The 19,921-nt window shown below is 58.7% G+C and overlaps 2 protein-coding genes across 2 annotated transcripts; both read right to left on the reverse strand.

Moving 5' to 3' along the window:
* Positions 1-1,009: 1,009 nt before the first annotated feature.
* ADRA2B (adrenoceptor alpha 2B) lies at positions 1,010-2,353 on the reverse strand (the record flags this gene model as incomplete). The annotated part of the gene is made up of 1 exon (XM_080712097.1): positions 1,010-2,353. The coding sequence occupies one exon, from the start codon at positions 2,351-2,353 to the stop codon at positions 1,010-1,012; it is 1,344 nt and encodes a 447-aa protein (XP_080568223.1).
* A 737-nt stretch (positions 2,354-3,090) lies between these two features.
* On the reverse strand, positions 3,091-18,194 carry ASTL (astacin like metalloendopeptidase; the record flags this gene model as incomplete). Its single annotated transcript, XM_080711453.1, has 11 exons — positions 3,091-3,260; positions 5,365-5,586; positions 6,308-6,550; positions 8,266-8,420; positions 8,512-8,593; positions 11,799-11,980; positions 12,490-12,607; positions 13,348-13,441; positions 14,114-14,175; positions 17,484-17,609; positions 18,149-18,194. The coding sequence occupies 11 exons, from the start codon at positions 18,192-18,194 to the stop codon at positions 3,091-3,093; spliced, it is 1,500 nt and encodes a 499-aa protein (XP_080567579.1).
* Positions 18,195-19,921: the final 1,727 nt, after the last annotated feature.

Here is a 19,921-nt window from a genome sequence, read left to right on the forward strand (position 1 = left end):
TTGGGGTAGGAATTCACACACCCCAGGCACAGAACAAAATTCTCCAGGAAGGCGGGCGGCGGTAAACTCGGAGAATAGGGATTTTTATATCACTGGGTAATCACATTTGATGGTTCTCTGGTGCGTCCCCCAAGGAGCTCAGAGCTTTCCGCAGAGCCTTTCATCTCCCTGCAGCGAGTGGGCGGCAAGCCATTGTCACCCTTCTTTTGAGGGGGTGACTGCCAGTGAGCCAGGTCTCCCATGGAGGCAGAGGCCGGGCCTCTCCACGAGGCAGCCACGTGCCTCCCACAGGGGTGTCGGCGAGAAAACTGATTCATGATTCTGGTTTTAAAGGCGCCACCAGTCCAAAAGCCAAGCCCAGAGGCAGGCCGGCTGGGAGCGGCGATGCTCACCTGTAACCCCAGTGGCGGCGGAGACAAGAGGATCACAGGCTCTAGCCAGCTTTAGCCGCTCGGTGAGGCCGTCTGCATCTTAGTGAAAACCTGGTTCAAAAATAAAAATGGGGCTGGGGTGCAGCTCAGAGGTGAAATGCCTCTGGGTTCAAACCCCAGTACCAACAAAAAAAAAGGAAATGCTCCAAGACAAGGCCACCCGTGCCCATCCGGCACCCCACGGGGAGCGTGGGTGCGGTGGACGGCCTCCACTCCCTCGCCTCCCTCCGGAGCAGGTCCTTCTAGGAGAGTGGAAGCTTGGCGCCCTGGTCTTTTGGGGGCAGAGGGTGAATAAACAAGAAACACCAGACGCCGGTGCCCCGCCGAGGCACACGGATCCTCAGGAAAGGGAAGCCCGCCGCCGGCCTGGGGGGCCTGGGAGGGAGGCGCTCTTGCACCCTGGCCTCTGCCACACTGGGGAAGGTCCGAGGCTCGGGCAGAGGGTGGAAGGAGGTCCCCCGCAGCAGAGCGCAAGGAAGGCTTTGGGCGGACCCCGTGGACCTCGCCTCTGCCCCTGCCTCTCCCAGGGGGCTCCGAGCCCCAGGGAAACCCGACCCCACGCCGCAGCCGCGGGCGGCTCACCAGGCCGTCTGGGTCCACTGGCGGCAGAGGACCCTTCGGAAGGCACGGCGGAAGTCCTGGTTGAAGATGGTGTAGATGACGGGGTTCAGGGAACTGTTGCAGTAGCCGATCCAGAAGAAGAACTGGAAGAGGCCACGGGGCACCTTGCAGTGCTGGGGGCAGATGGCACCCAGGCTGTAGCTGAAGAAGAAGGGGAACCAGCAGAGGACAAAGACGCCGATGACCACGGCCAGCACGAAGGTGAACCGCTTCTCCCGGGACAGCTGCGCCCGCCGGCGCCACCACTGCACCCCCACCGCGCCCGCACCCCTGCCCAGGAGCACCTGGCCACGCAGGGTGGCCAGCACCCGGGACCCCTGCGGCTTCTGCAAGGGCGGGCCGCCAGCTGCGGCGGGTGCCGCTGGGGCTGCTGGAGGCTCGCACTCTTCCTCCTCTTCCTCTTCCTCCTCTTCCTCCTCGGGAGATGTCCCGCAGGCGCCCTTCTCCTGGCCCTGGCCTGAGCTGGGAAGGGCAGCCCAGCCGGGTGGCAGGGCCCTGGTCCCAGGCTCGGCAGGGGGCTCCCCTTCCTCCTTCTCCCCAGGAGGCCGGGGGCGCCCACCGGCCTCTCCGACGGAGGACAGAGGCGAGTCCAGGGTTGGCGCCCTGGCCGAGGCTGGAGCTCCCCCAGGGACGGGGCGCCTGGGCTGGGCCTGGCCCCCGCCGGCGCCGCCCTTGGCCCTGGGGCCTCTGCGGCCGCTGCGCTTGGCGATCAGGTAGATCCGCAGGTACACCAGGATCATGATGAGGCAGGGAGCGAAGAAGGAGCCGACGCTCGAGGCCAGGATGTACCAGGCCTCCTGGTTGAGCTGGCACTGGGGGCGCCCGCGCGGCTGGGGGCCCGGGTCGCCCTTGTAGACGAGGGGCGGCAGCGAGATGACGGCGGCGATGAGCCACACGGTGAGGATGGCGCACTTGACGCGGCGCGGGGTGCGCTTGGAGCTGTACTCGAGCGCGCGGCTCACCGCCCAGTAGCGGTCCAGGCTGATGGCGCACAGGTGCACGATGGACGAGGTGCAGAAGAGCACGTCGAGCGCCAGGTACACCTCGCACCAGGCGCGCCGGAAGTACCAGTAGCCCAGCAGCTCGTTGGCCAGCGAGAAGGGGATGATGAGTGTGGCCACCAGGATGTCCGCGGCGGCCAGCGACACCAGGAACAGGTTCTGCGGTGCGCGCAGCGAGCGGCTGGTCAGCACGGCCAGGATGACCAGCGCGTTGCCGAAGATGGTGAAGAGGATGAGGAAGGTGGTGACGGCCGCGATGGCGGCGGTGGCCTGCACCGAGTAGGGCTCCGGGTGGTCCATGGTGGCCGCGGGGCGCCGCGCTCGCTAGGCGGGGGGCTGGAGGCGGCGCGGGAGCCCCATGCCGGCCTCGGAGGTCCAGGGACGCCGGCGGCCCGCGCCTCCCACCGGAGCCGGCCTGGCAGAAGTTTTCCAAGTTGCCCCTCGCCCGGCCCGGGGAAAGGGCGCTCGGCGGCCCGGGTCCCCTGCAGACGCCGGCCGAGCCCGAGCGAGCGGAGCCGGCCGGCCGGAGGGAGGGAGGGGCGGCGGGAGGACGCCAGCCCCGCAGCCCCGCCCCGCCCCGCCCCTCGGGGCCGCGCCGGGTCTCCAGGACCCCGGGAGGACGCGCGCGGAGGAGGGAGGGGCGGCGCCGCGGACCTCGGCGGGGACTGGCTCCGGGCTGCGAGGCTGGGGTCCGAGTTGATGCCTGGCCGCCGCCCAGAGCCGCCAGGAGAGGCTGGGGGTGTTGGGATGCTGCAGCAGAAGCCGACCCCACCCGGCACCCCGGCCGCGAAGGGACGCGGGGACCTCCCGCAGCCCCCGCCCCACCCCGGGAGGACCGGCGCGTGGGACCCGCGGACCCCGGGCGAGCGCCGCCGGCCGCGAGCGCCCCCTCTGCCGGCGGCGAGCCTGCTGAAGAGGCCCCCACCCCCGGAAAGCGGCCGCTTAGCCTGGGGGTCGTGGCCCCCGCACTTTCCCCCGGGGAGGGCACGGAGGCGAGCGGGACAGCGGCCTGGACCCCCAGCGGCCACCGAGTCGGGCTAAGGTCTGTATGGGGCGTCGCCTTTAAGTGTGGGAGAGGTCTTTCTCCTGGCGTCCTGCCAGGAGACCCAGCAGGGGTTGCCGGTGGGGTCTTTCTGCAGACATTCTGGGGAGGATCCAGTCTCCGGGCCACGGGGAAGGGAGGAGATCCCCCTTGCCCTCCGCGTGCCTGCGGCGCAGCGAAAGAGGAATGGAGCCCGAAGAAATTTCACCCTAAGCCCCACCCCGCTTTGGAGAGCCGCTTTGGAGAGCCGCTGAGCGGCCCCCTCCCCTTCCCCACTCTCCGGCCACCAGCGCCAGCCCCAGCAGCCTCAGGGACGCTTTTTAAGGTCCCCAATAGCCCGGCGTGGTGGCGCACGCTTGCTGTCCCAGGACTTGGGAGGCTGAGATGGGAGGGCAGGCTTGAAGCCAGCCTCAGCTGCGTAAGGTCCCCAATACCATACGCTCAGTTTAGAGCCGGGCTTTGGCCTACACCCCCAGCTCACTCCATCTCTGAAAGGGGGCTCCCTGCACATCCCCACACCCCCTTACCTCTGTGAGAGCTGGATGTGTGACCTCTAGGTGCCCACAGACAGTGCCATCCCTCCAGGCTCAGACAAGCCAGACCCCAGACCAACCAGCCCTTGATGGCTGAGCTGCCATCCTGCCAGACAAACCCGGCTTCCCAGTTTGGTCTCAGCCTCCCAAAAGCTGTGATCCACGCCCAGCTCAGGGCTGGGTTTGGACAGGTGACTGGTACCTAACGGAGAGGCTGGCTCGAGGTCTGGGAAGTGCGGGTGAGACTCATCAACCTAGTGAGACCCTGTTCCAAAATAATAAAATAGGGCTGAGGGTATAGCTCAGAGGTAGAATGCCCCTGGACTCAATCTCTAGTACCACAGAAAGAGAAAGAAAAGGCAAGAAAGAAAAAAGAGAAAAAGGAGAGATAAGAGGAGAAAGAAGGTAAGAAAGAGGTTATAGGGGGAGGTGCCCTAGGATGTAATTGACACCATTTTTTCCAAAGAAAAGTAAGACTGTCACCCCCCGACCTGGCCGTGAGAGCCCAGACACCGCATCTTAAACAGCCTGGCGTTGCTGCTCCAGGCCAGAGCGGCGAGGTGGCAGCTCCAGGCGTCCTGGGCTGGGCTCCCGCTTCACCCTCTGCCTTCAGGACAGATCCCCCTTGCGCTGGGACCCTCACCCCAGAACATCCAACCTCCGCACTTTCCAGACCCTCGAGCCAGCCTCTGCGTTACCAGTCACCTGTCCAAACCCAGCCCTGAGCTGGGCGTGGATCACAGCTTTTGGGAGGCTGAGACAGGAGGATCGAGGTTCGTGGACAGCCTCAGCTACTTAGTGAGGCCCCTTGCAACTCCGTGAGACCCTGTTTCAAAATAAATAAATAGCGCTGAGGGTGTAGCTTGGAGGTAAAATGCCCCTGGGTTCCATCCTCAGTACCACAAAAAATTTAAAAATCAAATAATAAAGAGCCACTAGGCTCGCCCAATCCCATCTTCTTGGGGACTCACGACAGGAAGCCTGAGAATTGAAAGGCCACATGAGACGAAGCATGTGGCTTCCCAGACCCAGAGCGGTCACGGAGACCCCAACCCAGTGCCGGAGGCCGACCGGTGGCCTCCGATGTTCCTGTTCCTGACAGCTGGGGGCACTGTGTGTGGTGCCTCTGCCTGGAGTCTCCTTGGGACTGTCACCCTCCCATGGGCATGGCCAGAGCCTCTCCCTCCCCTAAATATCACAGACCCCACCTCACCCCCGGGTCCAGAGAGAATAGAAGATAGTACCCGCACCCAGATTCCTCCCTGAAGCTAGCCCCAGGATGGAGGCCGGCTCCATCTCAGAAAACTCTGGACTGGAAAGCCGGGCGTGGCGGTGCCATCCCTCATCTGAGAAGAGGGTCTGGCCCAGGGGCCTTCACAGGGCAGTCAGCGGTGACCGGCACAGAGCACGCAGCAGGCAGCCAACCTTTATTTCTGCTTTTTCCCCCAACAGCTGAGGCTCCCTATAGCACCGAGACCACACTGGCTCCTGCCTCTCCCACCCTAAGCGCCAACTCCAACCTTAGACAGACCCCAGGCAGACTTTCTTTGCCCTGAAACAGGCCTAGCTGGGCACGCTGGGTGCTTGGGAAGAGGAGTGCAGCGCTGCTGGAGGACCCGCAGGTGAACCCCCCCAGCCCCTGGGCCGTGGGGCCTCCGCTGGCCCAGCCCTTTGGGGCAAAGCTCCTGGAAAGTGCCATCGGGGGCGCAGATGAGCTGCCAGGCCTCGGTTAGGACCTGCGTTCTTGTTGAGGTTCCCCTGGGGCAGTGCGGTGGCTCCCGGGTCCCTGATGCCTGGGGAGCACACTGGGCTGTTGAAGCCCAGGTGCAGGCTGGGGGCCGCGTCCTGGACAGGGCTGATCCAGGTTCGCAGCTGTATCACAAGGCCGCCCCAAGGCAGAGCCTGCGAGGCCCCGGCTGTCCATGGTGGGAGCTGGGCCTCAGCCACAGGTGGGCTCCCTGGAGCCATCAGGGCTGAAACTCCTCACCCTTTTGAGGAGGTGACAGAGAATGTCAGCTCCCATTTTCTGTGTTCTCCAGGGCTGGTGCAAAAGTCCAGAGGCAATCCAGGCGTGGGGGCGCACGCTTGTAATCCCAGCATTTGGGAGGCTGAGACAGGAGGATTGTGGTTCGCAGGCAGCCCCAGCTACTTAGTGAGGCCCTTTGCAACTCAGTGAGACCCTGTTTCAAAATAAAAAATAGGGCCAAGAGTGTATCTTGGAGGTAGAATGCCCCTGGGTTCCATCCCCAGTACAACAACAACAACAAAAAAAATTTTTTTCTTAAAAAAAATAATTCCAGAGGCAGCAGAGGTAGGCCTGCCCTCTCCTAAAAGATCTGGGGGCTCCTTTTCCCTAGGAGCCATTGGGGAGATCTAAGGAAGGGACGGGAGCGGCAGGGGCCTCGGAGAACGTGGCCAGGCTGGAGCAAGACGAGGTGCTCAGAGGGGAGAGGGCTGGGTGACCGGCAACTCCGGGCAGAACAGGCTCTCGTGGGTAGAAGCGACGGGCTCAGTTTCCGCACATCTGTCTGAAGCGCCCTCCCTGGTCACAGCCTCCCGTCATAACTGGGCTCCCCAACGCAGCCTGCAGAGGTGCTGGCTGGTCTTCTGCAAATGGGGTTGGGGGTGCGACTGGCACTTGGGCCAGCCAGGGGTGCTCCGCAGTGAAATCAGGCACACCTGCGCCAGGCTGCGACCTCGGGGCGGAGGCCAGGGCCCCCAGCGGCCCTGCCAAGGCCTCCGCGTTGAACTCGCTCAGGTGGGGGAGCCCCCAGGCACTCGGGCTCTCTGCGGGCCCTGCAGCTATGCGCGGGCCTCCGGGCTCAGGGCTCTGGGGCCCTACCGCCAGCGCCTCCAGAAGTCTCTGCAGGTGTGGTTTGGAGACAGGAGTGGGGCTTCCACTACTGCTGAGGGCCTGGAACCCTGGGGCAGGAGAGACAGGTCGTCAGGACCAGGACTCACCGGAGGGAGATTCACGGCCGGCTCAGTCAGCTGGCTCCAGCTGTGACCCGGGGACATGGCGCCCAGCTCACATGTCCTGGTCATCGAGGTAGCTGTGTTCAGATTACAGCTGGACCCTGCTCATACTACACACAAGTCAACACTTGTGGGTCATAAACCTGACTGTCTGGACTGAACACTCCTGGAAGAACCCAGAGGCATAAATCATGGCCTGAAGTTAGGCACAACTCGATTTTTTTTTTTTTTGGGGGGGGGAGGAGGTACTGGGGATTGAGCCCAGGCGTGTTTCAAGCTACACCCTAGCCCCCTTATTTATTTGTATTTATTGTGGTCCTGGGGATGGAACTCAGAGGTCTCTACCTCCGGGCTATACCCTAGACCTATTTTATACTTTATTTGGAAACAGGGTCTCACTCAGTTACTAAGAGCCTCACTAAGTAGCTGAGGCTGGCTTCGAACCTGTGCATTCCTCCTGTCTCAGCCTCCCAAGTACTGAGATTACAAGTGTGCATGCACCATCACGCCCAGCTAGCCCCCTTTTTTAAACTTAAAAATAGGGTCTCCCTAAATTGCTGAGGCTGGCCTCAAATCTGCGATCCCTCTAGCTAAGCCTCCCAAGTACTAGAATTACAGGCATGTCACCACCTCTGTGTGCTCTGTATACAACCAGTTATGATCGGGTCCAAAGACCTCTTCCAGCTTGTAACTTGTATTTTTGCTTTGCCAGTTAGTAATTAGTATGGCTAATATAGTTGAATTTATGAATCCTTCTAGTTTTAGGGTTATTTGTCTCACTTGAGAAATCCTTCCCCATTTCAGAGTTATAAAGACATCTTCCTACGTTTTCTTCTAGAAGTTTTAAAGTTTCTCCATTTATAAGAAGACTTTTATAAATAAATGGATTTATTTGTGCATGATACGAGTTAGAAATCAATTTCTTTTTGTGTATGGTACTGGGGATGGAACCCAGAGACAGTCTACCCATGACCTACACCCCCGACCCAGTTTATGTCTTATGTTTAAATAGGGTTTCACTAAGTTGCTGAGGCTGGCCGCAAACCTGTGTTCTCCTATCTCAGCCTCCTGTGAGGCTGGGATTACAGGCATGTGCCATTAGTTAAGGAATTAGTTTATTTAATTAATACCTAATTGTCCTAGAACCATTTAGTGACTCATCTATCCTTTCCCTGGTGACCATGATTTTTTTTTTTTTTTTTTGGTGGGATGTGGATTTAACCCAGGGGCATTCTACCTCTGAGGATACACCCCCAGCCAGGTTTTATATCTTATTTGAAAACAGAGTCTCACTAAGGCATGGAGGGCCTCACTAAATTGCCAAGGCTAGCTGAATGTGGTGGCGCACGTTTATAATCCCAGTACTTGGGAGGCTGAGACGGGAGGATTTTGGTTCGCAGACAGCCTCAGCTACTTAGTGAGGCCCTTTGCAACTCTGTGAGACCCTGTTTCAAAATAAAGAATAAAAAATAGGACCAAGGGTGTAGCTCGGGGGTAGAATGCCCCTGGGTTCTATCCCCAGTACTGCAAAAAAAAAAAAAAAAAAGCATGTTATTTTCAAATGCTTTTGTCCATCAATGGCCGAGCCCCCAGTGACCACAGCCTCCCCCTCTGCAGCCTTGCCCCACCCACTTCAGCTCTGCCGCCCTCCCGGCACTCACGGCTCCCGCGGGGCTCAGGGGCACCCGGGCTGCAGGCATAGAGCCTGCGGATCCGGGCGATGTCGGAGGCGCTCAGGTTCCATCGCTGGCCCATGTGGACGCCCGAGGCCCACAGTGGTACGATGGTGGGCTGGCCTCGGCGGCTGAAGGCGAGCCTGGAAGCCAGAGCAGGCGGAGCGGGGTCATGAAGGGGCTGGGGCAGCGCGGCAGGCGGGCGGGCGGGCGGGGAGGGAGATGCTCGCTCACCTCCCGTAGTGCAGCACCGAGGAGTAGTCGTAAGGTGCCAGCATGTTGCTGCTCTGCGACTTGATGAAGTTGATTTCAAAGCCTTAAAAGATAACTTGGAGATGTAGAAAAAGAGGAAGCAGGCAGGGGTGCAGGGGAGACTTCTGGGAACTTCTAACTCCCCACCCCAAGCCGACAGGTCCGAAACCACGGCCAGGCCTGCTGCTTCTGCCCTGTCCAGCCTCCTGCGCACCGTCTGCTCTGCCCAAGCCTGGAAGAGACTCCCACGCACAGCGGGTGTGGAAGAAACTCACAGCAGGTGTGGAAGCACAGACACCCTGGCGGCTGACCTCCAGCCACCACGTCTCCATGCCTCTCCTCCCTCTTCTCAGATCCACCTGCTGTGGTCCGGTCTCTGCAAACCCACAGTGCAGTCCCGTGCCGCTTAGTGGGGTGGACACCTGCACCCTGGCTGCTCCTTGGCCCAGTGTTAAAGATCTGCTGTGGCTGGGTGCAGTGCGCACGCCTGTAGTCCCAGCACTTGGGGGGCTGAGACAGGAGCATCACAGACTTGCAGCCAGTTTTAGATACTTAGTGAGCCCCTTTGCAACCGAGTGAGACCCTGTTTCAAAATAAAGAATAAAAAATAGGGCTGGGAGTGTAGCTCGGAGGTAGAATGCCCCTGGGTTCCATCCTCAGTACCATAAAAAAGTAATAAAATATAAAAATAGGACAGGGAATGTCACTCAGAAGTAAAACACCCCTGGGTTCAATCTCAGTGTCTGTCTGTCTGTCTGTCTGTCTCTCTCTCTCTCTCACACACACACACACACACACACACACATCTGTGGTCGTGATCCTCATCCCCCAGCATCAAACCACCTCAACCTCCTGCCTAGGGCCACAGACCCCCCAGTTTGGAGCCCAGCGGTCCCTGTCACCTTAGCGGCCAGAATGCGGGCTTCTCCTCTCCCTCGGTCCTCCAGCCCTGGAAGGGGCGAAGTCCATCTCCCTTCGTCTTTGCTCCTAGGTGCTCCCAGACCCAGGCAGCCGTATCTGCCCCTCACTCCCCAGGTTACCAGCAGCCCCTTGCTCTAAGCCGATCAGAACCCCAATACCTTCATATCCCACTACCTGACACGTCTGCCCATAGGCAGTGTCAGTTTCTTCCCTTTAAAAACATTTAATTTTATTTTTTTGTGGTACTGGGGATGGAACCCTTCTACCTCCGGGCTACACTCCCAGACCTATTTTATATTTTATATAGAAACAGGGTCTCTTAAGCCAGTGTGGCTGGCTTTGAACCTGCACGATCCTCCTGTTTCCACTTCCCAAGCACGGGGATTACAAGCATGTACCACCATGCCCGGCTAAAAACATTTTATTTTTTAAATAAATTTGAATATGTAATGCATCTGACTCAAAAATCAAATATTAAAAGCTATATAATGAAAGTCCCTTTTCTAGCTCCCTTCCTGTGGGTCCCATCCCCTTATCCCTGCAAGTTACTGTGATTAAGTTCTATGTCCTAGCAGGGTTCATTCTCTCCTAAATGCAACAGTATTTCCCTATTACTAAGAGAAATGGCTGGGCGCAGTGGCGCGTGCCTGTCATGCCGGTTCTCGGGAGGCTGAAGCGGGACGGTCACAGGTGCGCGGCCAGCCTCAGCAGAGTAGGCCCTGAGCGACTTCACAGGTTCCGCTGCTTAGTGAGACTGTTTCCAAATAAAAAATAAAATGGGGCTGAGGGTGTAGCTCAGAGATAGACTGCTGCTGGGTTCAGTCCCCAGCAGAGAGAGAGGTGTGGGAAGGAAGACCATATTCTCCTCATTAGGATAGCTGGTGCCCTCTCTCACAGGCCTGGGGGTGGAGCCCAGGGCCCCTGCAAGCCAGGCAAGGGCCCCACCCCAGCACACCCCACCGGGGAAGCTGGCGTGTCCTCCCGCTTTCTTGCTGGGAAAAGCGCTCTCGAGCTCACTGGAGCTCCTTCCTAGCAGGGCTGCAGCCTCATCATGGCGATGGGGACCTAGGTGCTGGGCACTCCCGGCTCCTCCTGCCCCACACGACTGCTCATCTCCCTAGACAGCTGCAGCGGCAGCCTCTCCCTCCTGTTTCTGTGGCTGTAAGGATCTAGAGCTCCGCATTTTCTCAGAGCAGTACCTTAGTGGGGGACCCTTGGCTTTAATCCCCCCCTCTCTCTATATATAGATAGATATGGTGTGTGTGTGCTACCAGGATGGAACCCAGAGGCATTGCACCGCCAAGCTACACCCCCAGCCCTATCTTTTAGTCCTTTTTATTTTTCAAACAGGGTCTCACTGAGTTCCGAAGGGCGTCACTAAGCAGCTGAGGCTGTCCACAAATGGTGATCCTCCTGTCTCAGCCTCCCAGATGCCGGGATTACAAGCGTGCCCACCACGCCCGGCAATTCTATAATCTTTATATCTGAGAATTTTGACTCCAGAGCTAAAAGAATCAAATGTAAAGCAATGACAGAGGTGGGAGACATTTTTAGTTTGATTTGTTATTAGTTTCTACTTTAAGTCATGATTGAAACTTTGTATTGACCCTGCCTTTTCTGTGTGTGTGGTGGTGATGGTGGTGCTGGGGATTGACTCCCAGGAGCATTCCACCTCAGTCACGCTCCAGCCCTTTTTATTTTTTATTTTGAAGCAGGGGTCTTGCTAAGGGTCTCATTAAGTTGCTAAGGCTGGCCTCCAACCTGCGGTCCTCCCGTCTTTAGCCTCCCCGGTGTGCACACCATGCCCGGCTCTGGACCTGCTTTTACAGAGTTGTGGTTTTTTAGGGCATATGATAGTGCAGATACCCACAAGTATTCCATGGTATGGAAGGACCACGGTCTCCTCGGGCCCGGAGGCCTCCATCACCCTCGCACGTCCCCGGCCCAGTCCCACTGGATCCCCATCCCTTTGTGAGGTGCCACCCGTGTGCCCCCAGAGCGCCCCTGTCTCTGGGGCCTCAGGTATCTTCTGGTCCCTGGAGCAGCCAACAGCAGAGCCCTGTCTGCAGGAAGCCCTCCTGCTCCTTCCACACCCCAGATCCCACACTTCTCTGCTCCCCTCCCTCAAAAGCCTTTGTTCCTACCTCCAGCGGCCCCGCACCCGGCACGCACACCCCACTACCTCCCGGCCTTCCATCTTGGCTCAGTCCCGCATCTGGGCGCCCACCGCCCTCCCCGCGCACCACGGAGTACGCTAGTTAAGAAATGGCGCTCTCACTGCAACAGGAGCCCTGGGGAGAGGAGGCTGGAGCCCCAGGCCAGCCTGGCCCAGACACCAGCGGGCTTACCCGGGAGGATCTCGTTCCAGTTGACACGGATGTAGCGGTCGCGGTCAGCCCGTGCGTGCTCGTGCCAGAAGCCCAGCACGTGCATGAGCTCGTGCAGGACGATGCCCCGGCCCCTGCGGAGGCAGGCGGGCGCCAGGGAGACCAGCTGCATGCCTCCGCTGCGCCCCACGCCGGAGAAGCACCTGCGAGACCGTGAGCGTGAGCTGGCCGAGGCCAGCCAGGGAGGGACAGGAGACCCTCGGCACTGGAGCGCCAGGCGGGCGGTCCCCACCCCAGCCTGCAGTCCCCCATGGTGTACGCCCCAACTTGAAACGTCCACCCGCGTTATCTCAGGCCCCCGACGAGCCAGGAAGCAGGCATTGCCACTAGCCAGCCTCAAACAGAAGGCACGAGAGGCTCGGATGCGGCGGGACTCGCCTGGGCTCAATGAGCACACGTCCTAGAAGCAGGACCCCTCAGAGACGAAGGCCTCGGGAGAGGGAGGCCTGGCACAGGAGGGCCCTGCACCCAGGGCCCGTCACCTCCCGTCTGCCGCCCCGCCCCGCCCGCTCAGGTGGGACGAGCCACTTGGAGGGCAGGGGGAGTCTGAACCCAGGACAGGTCCAGATAGGTGTTGCTGGAAGACCGCCTTGTGGCTCCTTCCGAGCTCCCCGCAGCCTCTGGCTGAGGCCCACATCCCCGGAGCACTCACCCGGACATGGGGATGATGGAGATGAAGTCTCTCTGGCCCCGGTAGGCAACAAACCTGACGCACGTGAACCGTTCAAACTCAGCAAAGGCCTCCAGGATGAGCCGGCGGCTGGCGTCATCTGCGGGAGACGCGGCCTGGCTCAGCCCTGCCAGGGCGCTGCAGCCCCGGCCCTCTAGGCCCGCAGGGGCGGGACAGCCTTCCGGCTCACTCTCCCAGGGTGACGTCAAGGGAAGGCGGTGTTGGGGAGGAAGGTGCTCTCCAGACTGACACTAGCCTAGCCGTGAGAGCCGGCAGCCTGGGGGGCCACACGGCCCCTCTGTGTTCCTTCCCTCTGTTCTTCCAGGATTTCAACTCGCCAGACTCTGGAGGGAGGCCCTGAGAATAAAAGGACCTTGGCGGAAAGGCTCTTTGGGTAGTGGTCAGAACGTGGGAAGACCCCAGGCAGAGCAGGGCGTGGCGGTAGACAGCTATAATCCCAGGACTTGGGAGGCCGAGACAGGAGGATCACACATTCAAGGCCAGTCTCAGCAAACTAGTGAGACCCTGTTTCATCATTTTAAAAAGTCTTTTTTAGGAAGCCGAGCGTGATGGTACACGCCAGCCTCAGCTAAAATCTAGGGCTGGGGTGTAGCTCAGAGGTAGAATGCCCCTGGGTTCCATCTCTAGTACCACAAAAGGAAAATAATAATAATAATAAGATTTTTAAGTAGGACTAGGGGTATAACTCAGAGGTAGATGCTCCTGGATTCAATCCCAAGTACCATAAAAAAAATACAAGTAAGTAGGAAGAGCCGGGACGGGAGACGGACCTCGCTGCGTGAAGGAGGGCGTGGAGCGGGCAGTGCCGCCCTCACTCACCGTACTTGCTGGAGAGGAGGAAAGGCACCTCCACCGCCCCGCTGGCACTCCTGGGCCACTTGTTGCTGGTCACGGACAGCAGTCTGAACGGACTCTAAGGACAGAGGACACAGCTCAGGGTCTCTGGAGACACCGCCACCACGCTGTGTTCCCCCAAGGGCGCCTTGGACCACAGAACTCTACGCCTTATTGGAGACGGGGTGTGGGGTGTGGGGTGTGGGGAGACCACGAGACCTGGATGAATGGAGGGAACTGAACAGGCCACCGTGGGACTTATGGCGCCAGACACCCAGTCCTGTGGTCTAGGGCGACACGGGACTTGCAACGTGTGTGTGTGTGTGTGTGTGTGTGTGTGTGTTACTGGAAAATGAACCCAAAGGTATTCTACATCTGAGCCACACCCCCAGCCCTATTACATTTGTGTGTGTGTGGTACTGAGGATGGAACCCCGGGCATTCTACCTCCGAGCCTCGTCCCCAGCCCTACTTTTTAGTCCTTTTTGTTTGAAGCAGGGTCTCACTGAGTTGCAGAGGGCCTCACTAAGTAGCTGAGGCTGTCTGCGAACCGTGATCCTCCTGTCTCAGCCTCCCGAACGCTGGGATGACAAGCGTGGCCACCACGCCCGGCTAGCTTGTTCTTAATAGAACAGCCCCCTTGACTTTGACAAGAAGAGGTGTCTATTCAGATATAAGAGATAAAAACAGGGACCCCCCATGTGAAACCCCTGGGGCCTGCGTAGGTAGAGGCTCCGTCCTCCTGTGCTCACCGGCCGGATGATGTCGCCCTCCACAAGGAAGCTGCTGCCTGGGGTTTCCTCTGGGATGAGCCCTGGGGAGAAGGAAGAGAAGGATGTGGATTATAATGTGCTCCCCACAATGTTCTAGGGCCCTGGGGCTGCAGGGTCATCTACGCCTCCTTGGACTTTATCTTTTAAAATTTATTATTGTGTGTGTGCTACCGAGGATGGAACCCAGGGGCATTCTACCTCCGAGCTACACCCCCAGCCCTATTTTTTATTCTTTATTTTGAAACAGGGCCTCACTGAGTTGCAGAGGGCCTCACTAAGTAGCTGAGGCTGGCCGCGAACCGCGATCCTCCTGTCTCAGCCTCCCGAGTGCTGGGATGACGAGCGTGCCCACCGGAGTGTGCCCACCGCCCCGCTCTCCTTGAACTTTAGAGCTGTAGCTTCTGAGCCCTGAGGCTCAGTGACCTCAGGCAAATCCCACAAGCCCTGTGAGTCCCAGCCAACAGTACAAGCGTGCATCCCAGCCCGGTGACATCCCTTCCCTGCTTACACACAGCCCGTGGCCCCCAGGCCCCTGCGATCCGGCTCCACTGTGGGGAAGTGGCCTCTTCTTGGTCTCCCCCGGCCCAGCCCAAGCCAAGCCCTCATAACATGCCCCGGGCCCTCCTGCCGCCTCACCCCCATTTAACCCCCACCCAACCCTATTACACCCAGGGCCCATGAGGTGGCAAGGGACGGAAATCCCTGGTCCCACCACCCTAGAGGGCGGGTGAGTACTGGCTCCTGCAAGCCCCGCTCCCCCTCCCGCCTCCCTGCCTCTGCCTCTGCCTCCCATCTTTTTAGAAGCCAGGGAGGAGGGGCGAACACAGGCTCCACCTGGCACCACCAACGGGCCCATCGTGAAGCAGGGACCCGACTCACGACCCCTCCTGAGCCACTGCGGGCCACCAGGGATGGGAAGGAGGCAGCCTGCGAAGGCGGCCGCCTCCACCAGAGGCTGCTCTCGGGGACAGGTGAGGCTGTGCGGGGCGCTGGGGGTGCTCTATTCACAGCAGCTGGGCATGCACAGGTGCTGCCCGCAACGGGCATCGGCAGCAGTCAGTGATTACGCGGGCGCCAGAGTCTGGGGCCGCCAGCACGGGAGGGCTGCAGAGCCAGGGAGGGCACGTGGGCTCTGGCTACGCGGACCACCCACGGCGGAGCCTCGGCGGGTGCCTGCCCCGAGTTGCTCAGAGCAAGAAGGGGGCAGATCCCACGATGGCCCCACGTCCAGTAGGTTCTCAGCCCAGGACCATGTCCACCTGCCCCTCAGCTCCTAGCCCTGACACCTGACAGCTCCACGCCCTACCAGCTTCACCCAAGACGGCCTTCACCCTTGGTTTTGTTTTTTTTTTTTTTTTTTTTTGCGGGTCTTGTAATGGAACCCAGAGGCATTTGACCTCTGAGCTACACCCCCTGCCCTATTTTTTTTATTCTTTATTTTTAAACAGGATCTCACCAATTTGCAAAGGGCCTCACTAAGTAGCTGAGGCAGTCCACGAACCGTGATCCTCCAGTCTCAGCCTCCTGAATGCTGGGATCACAAGCGCCACCCCAGGTTTACCCTTGTTTTTCATTTTTTGTTGTTGCAGTCTGGGATGGACCCAGGGGCACTCTCCCTCTGAGCTACACCCCCAGCCCTATTCGTTATTCTTTATTTTGAAGCAGGGTCTCACTGAGCTGTAAAGGGCCTCAGTAAGTAGCTGAGGCTGTCCGAAAACCACGATCCTCCTGTGTCAGCCTCCTGAATGCTGGGATTACCAGCATGCGTCAGCAGCCCAGTTTACATCTCTGTTTTCTGCTGCAGTCCCCAGACAGGGCAAAGCCGGCTGCAGCTGGCCTTGCCTGTGTGCCCCCAGCCAGTCACACTGCAGACTGTCCTGCGGAGCGGCTGACCTGTCTACAGCGGCCAATTATTTTCTTTCTTTCTTTCTTTCTTTCTTTCTTTCTTTCTTTCTTTCTTTCTTTCTTTCTTTTACTGGGGATTGAACCCAAGGGCATTCTACCTACAAGCTACACCCCAGCCCGTGTGTGTGTGTGTGTGTGTGTGTGTGTGTGTGTGTGTGTGTGTGTGATGCTGGGGGTGGAACCCAGACTTTCTACCTCCGGGCTACACTCCCAGACCTATTTTATATTTTATTTGGGAACAGGATCTCACTAAGTTACTGAGAGCCTCACTAAGTAGCTGAGGCTGGCTTCGAACCTGTGCGATCCTCCTGTCTCAGCCTCCCAAGCACCCGGATTACAAGCGTGCGCCACCATGCCCAGCTTACACCCCAGCCCTTTTTAATTTCAAACAGGCTTGCATTTTCATGATCTGTATTATTGACCTGCATGTATTTTCTTCACCCCAACTCTTTCCTTAGCATGCAGGCTCATTCTTTTCAGTTTTTAGGTTATAGGTTCAACACAAGTTAAGAAATAACTTTGTAGCTGGGCATGGTGGCACATGCTTATAATCTCAGTACTTGGGAGACTGAGACAGGAAGATCACAGGTTCAAGGACAGCTTCAATATTGTAAGACACTCAGCAACCTAGCAAGACAAAGAATAAAAAGGGCTGTGGGTGTAGCATGGAGGTAAAATACTCCTAGCTTCGCCAGGAGTGGGGCACATCCCTGTAATCCCAATACTTGGGAGGCTGAGACAGAAGGATCGCAGGTTTATGACCAGCCTCAGCTACTTAAGCCCTCTGCAACTCAGTGAGACCCTGTTTCAAAATAAATAAAAAAAATAGGGCTGGGGTATAGCTCAGAGGTGGAATGCCCCTGGGTTCCATCCCCAGTATAGCAAAAGAAATAAAGACAAAATAAAATAGAATTGGGCTGGGGGTGTAGCTGGGGTAGAATGCCCCTGAATTCAATCCCCAGAAAACACACACACACACACACACACACACACACACACACACACACACACACACACACACACACACACACCAGCAGCTGCGTCCAATTCTGGTAGCCAAACAAATAAGTAGATAAAAACAACAATACTCTAGGAAAGACAGGGAAATACACGTGCGGCTTGGCCCCAGGACTTCAGCCAGGTGAGCCGGCGGGGCTCCTCCCAGCCTCCCTGCATACCCAAGTGCTCACCGTGGTTTGTTTTTGGGGGGGTTTTAGGTGGTACTGGGGTTCCTGGAAACCTTCTACCTCTGGGCTACACTCCCAGACCTATTTTATATTTTTATTTGGAAACAGGGTCTCTTAAGCTAGTGTGGCTGGCTTCAACCTACGCGATCCTCCTGTCTCCACCTCCCAAGCGCGGAGATTACAAGCGTGCGCCACCTCGCCCAGCTCGGCATGGTTTTTACATCACAGGGAGACCAGCAGAAAATGCGGGTCCTCACCTTGGTTAATGGCAGGGATGTCCTCGTCCCAGGCTGCCTGCGTCCCCTCCGCGGGGAGGCCTTCTGGGACTCTGGCATCACGAGCTCCTGGACATCTGGAAGCTGACGGGGCTCCGAGGATGAAACCTGGAGAGAGGGAACGTGAGGGCAGGGGTGTGTGGGTGTCGGCCGAGAGACACCCCTTCGTGAGGGACAGAGCCCAGCATGGCTCCTCCAGGCCTGCCTGCCTCCTCGCTCAGCCCGGCCTAGACTACTTCAAAGAGAGGTCTCCTGGACCAACCCTTGGCTCAAAAAGGCACGCTCTGCTCCCAGGAGCTGGAGAGGAGGGAGGAGAGAGGCAGGACGGCCTTGCTCCCGGCAGGGGTAGGGTTACGCTCAGACCTTGGTGCTGCCTGGCTCCCTCAGCCCCCAAGCTTTGGGAAAATGGGCTCTGCCTCGGTGACTCCTGCGTGGCCAGCTGAAGTGGGGACCCCACCCCCAAACTAATAGGCCTGGGGCATGACACCCACTGTCTGCTGCCAGGTACACCCTTTGCTCCCAGGCCCACCCTCGGCGTCCCGGCGGCGTGCTCTGAGCCGCTAAGTTCAACTGAGACCCCAACTGTGGCCTCCAACCACTTTGCTGGCCTCTCCTGGACACGCCCGGGGGCCGGAGCAGCAACTCACCTGGCGAGCACAGCAGGCCCAGCACGCAAAGCCAGAGGCCGCCCATGCTCCCGCACCCCCTCCGCAAGCAAAAGACCAGCAGCCTCCCCTTAAATAGCTCCCCCTCCCAACCACCTCCACCTGCAGCCCCGCCCGCCCGATGGCCTCCACCTGCGGACAGTCGGCTGGGCTCCTACCCGCTGCCCTCAGCCCCAGCCCAGGCCTCCGCCTTGGGGGACCCTGGTTCACCCCCGAAATGGCTGAAGTGGGTGAATGGGCGCGGAGGGGTCCACTTGGGAGTGTGGCTCCTGGAAGATGCCCCCCTCCCACCAGCAGAGGGCAGAGAGACATTGTGGAGGGAAGCACTGCCCGGGGGGGGGGGGGGGGCGCGCTGGGAGGGACCTCATCCTGCAGCCGGCAGACCGCTTCCTGCCCCGGCCCCAAGGAACTCTCGCAAGAGAAAGCGGGGCACCCCGTGTGTCTGGACAGAGGGATGGGCACTGGACCTTTGTGAGCTCGTGTTTGCCACGCTTATGGAGAAGTGCCCAGCCACAAGCAACATGCTCTGTGGAACCTCACACTGGACACCCGTGTCACCAGCACCCGAGAAACCCGTCTTGTGGGACACCAGCCCCCCATGCCCACGGCGGCCCGGCACGCCCAGATAGCGTTTATTCCCATGTCAGATTCAGAAAGCAATGCTCCCAAGATTCCTCCTCCTGTGTTACCAGCTGGGTCACCAGGGACCCAACCGGGTTGAAATCCTGGAGGCAGAACAGAGAGGTGCGGGGCAGGATTTGAGGACACCCACCGCTGTGACCCCCACACCCCTGACCTGGTCGTGGGACTCTGCGTCCTAAGAAGTCAGCTTTCATGATGAACCTCGGCTGGGGTTAAGGCTACGGGACCGCTGGGTGCGGGGACTGTTCTGTGCCGGCTTTGGTGGGTGTGACTGGAGGCACCGAATGGGGGCCGGAGACGCTGAGCAGCAGGATGGGGCTCGGCACGGCCACCCCCGGGGCTCGGCACCCTGTTCCCAGGCAGCTCACGGCGACCAGACATTCAGTGGGAACACGCTGGTTGAGCAGTGTACGAGCAACTCATCCAAAGTGACAGGTCCTGGCACCAGAGACTGGGTCGCATGCCTTCCGGAGATGAGGAGGAGCTCTGAAATGGAGGTGCCCCTGAGCCCAGCGTGGACAGGCAGGGGCCCAGCCCGGGATGCGAGAAGAGCCAAGGCCATGCTGTCTTCCCGAGAAAGGCCTGGGCTCAGAGGTGGAATGCCCCTGGGTTCCATCCCTAGTATTGCAAGTAAATAAATAAAATTAAAAATAAATATATAAATAAATAGGATTGGGGTGTAGCTCACAGGTAGAATGCCTCTGGTTCCATCCCCAGTACCACACAAGAAATTAAAAAATACACCAGGGGTGGTGGCGCACGCCTGTAATCCTAGTACTTGGGAGGCTGAGACAGGCAGATCGCAGGTTCGAGTACAGCCTCAGCAAGCAGTGAGACTCTCATCAACCTGTGAGACTGTTTCAAAATAAAAATAGAGATGGGGAGCCAGGCACACACTTGTAATCCCAGTACTTGGGAGGCTGAGACAAGAGGATCACCGGTTCCAGGCCAGCCTCGGCTACTTAGTGAAGCCCTCGCAGCTTAGTGAGACCCTGTTTCAAAATAAAGAATAAAAAATAGGGCAGGGAGGGTAGCTCAGAGGTACCCTCCAGTACTGCAAGAAAAAATAAAAAATAAAAGAGACGAGGATGTAGCATGGAGAATGCCCCTGGT

This window comes from Muscardinus avellanarius, assembly GCF_963383645.1.
Source record: "Muscardinus avellanarius genome assembly, chromosome: 15".
NCBI lineage: Eukaryota > Metazoa > Chordata > Mammalia > Rodentia > Gliridae > Muscardinus > Muscardinus avellanarius.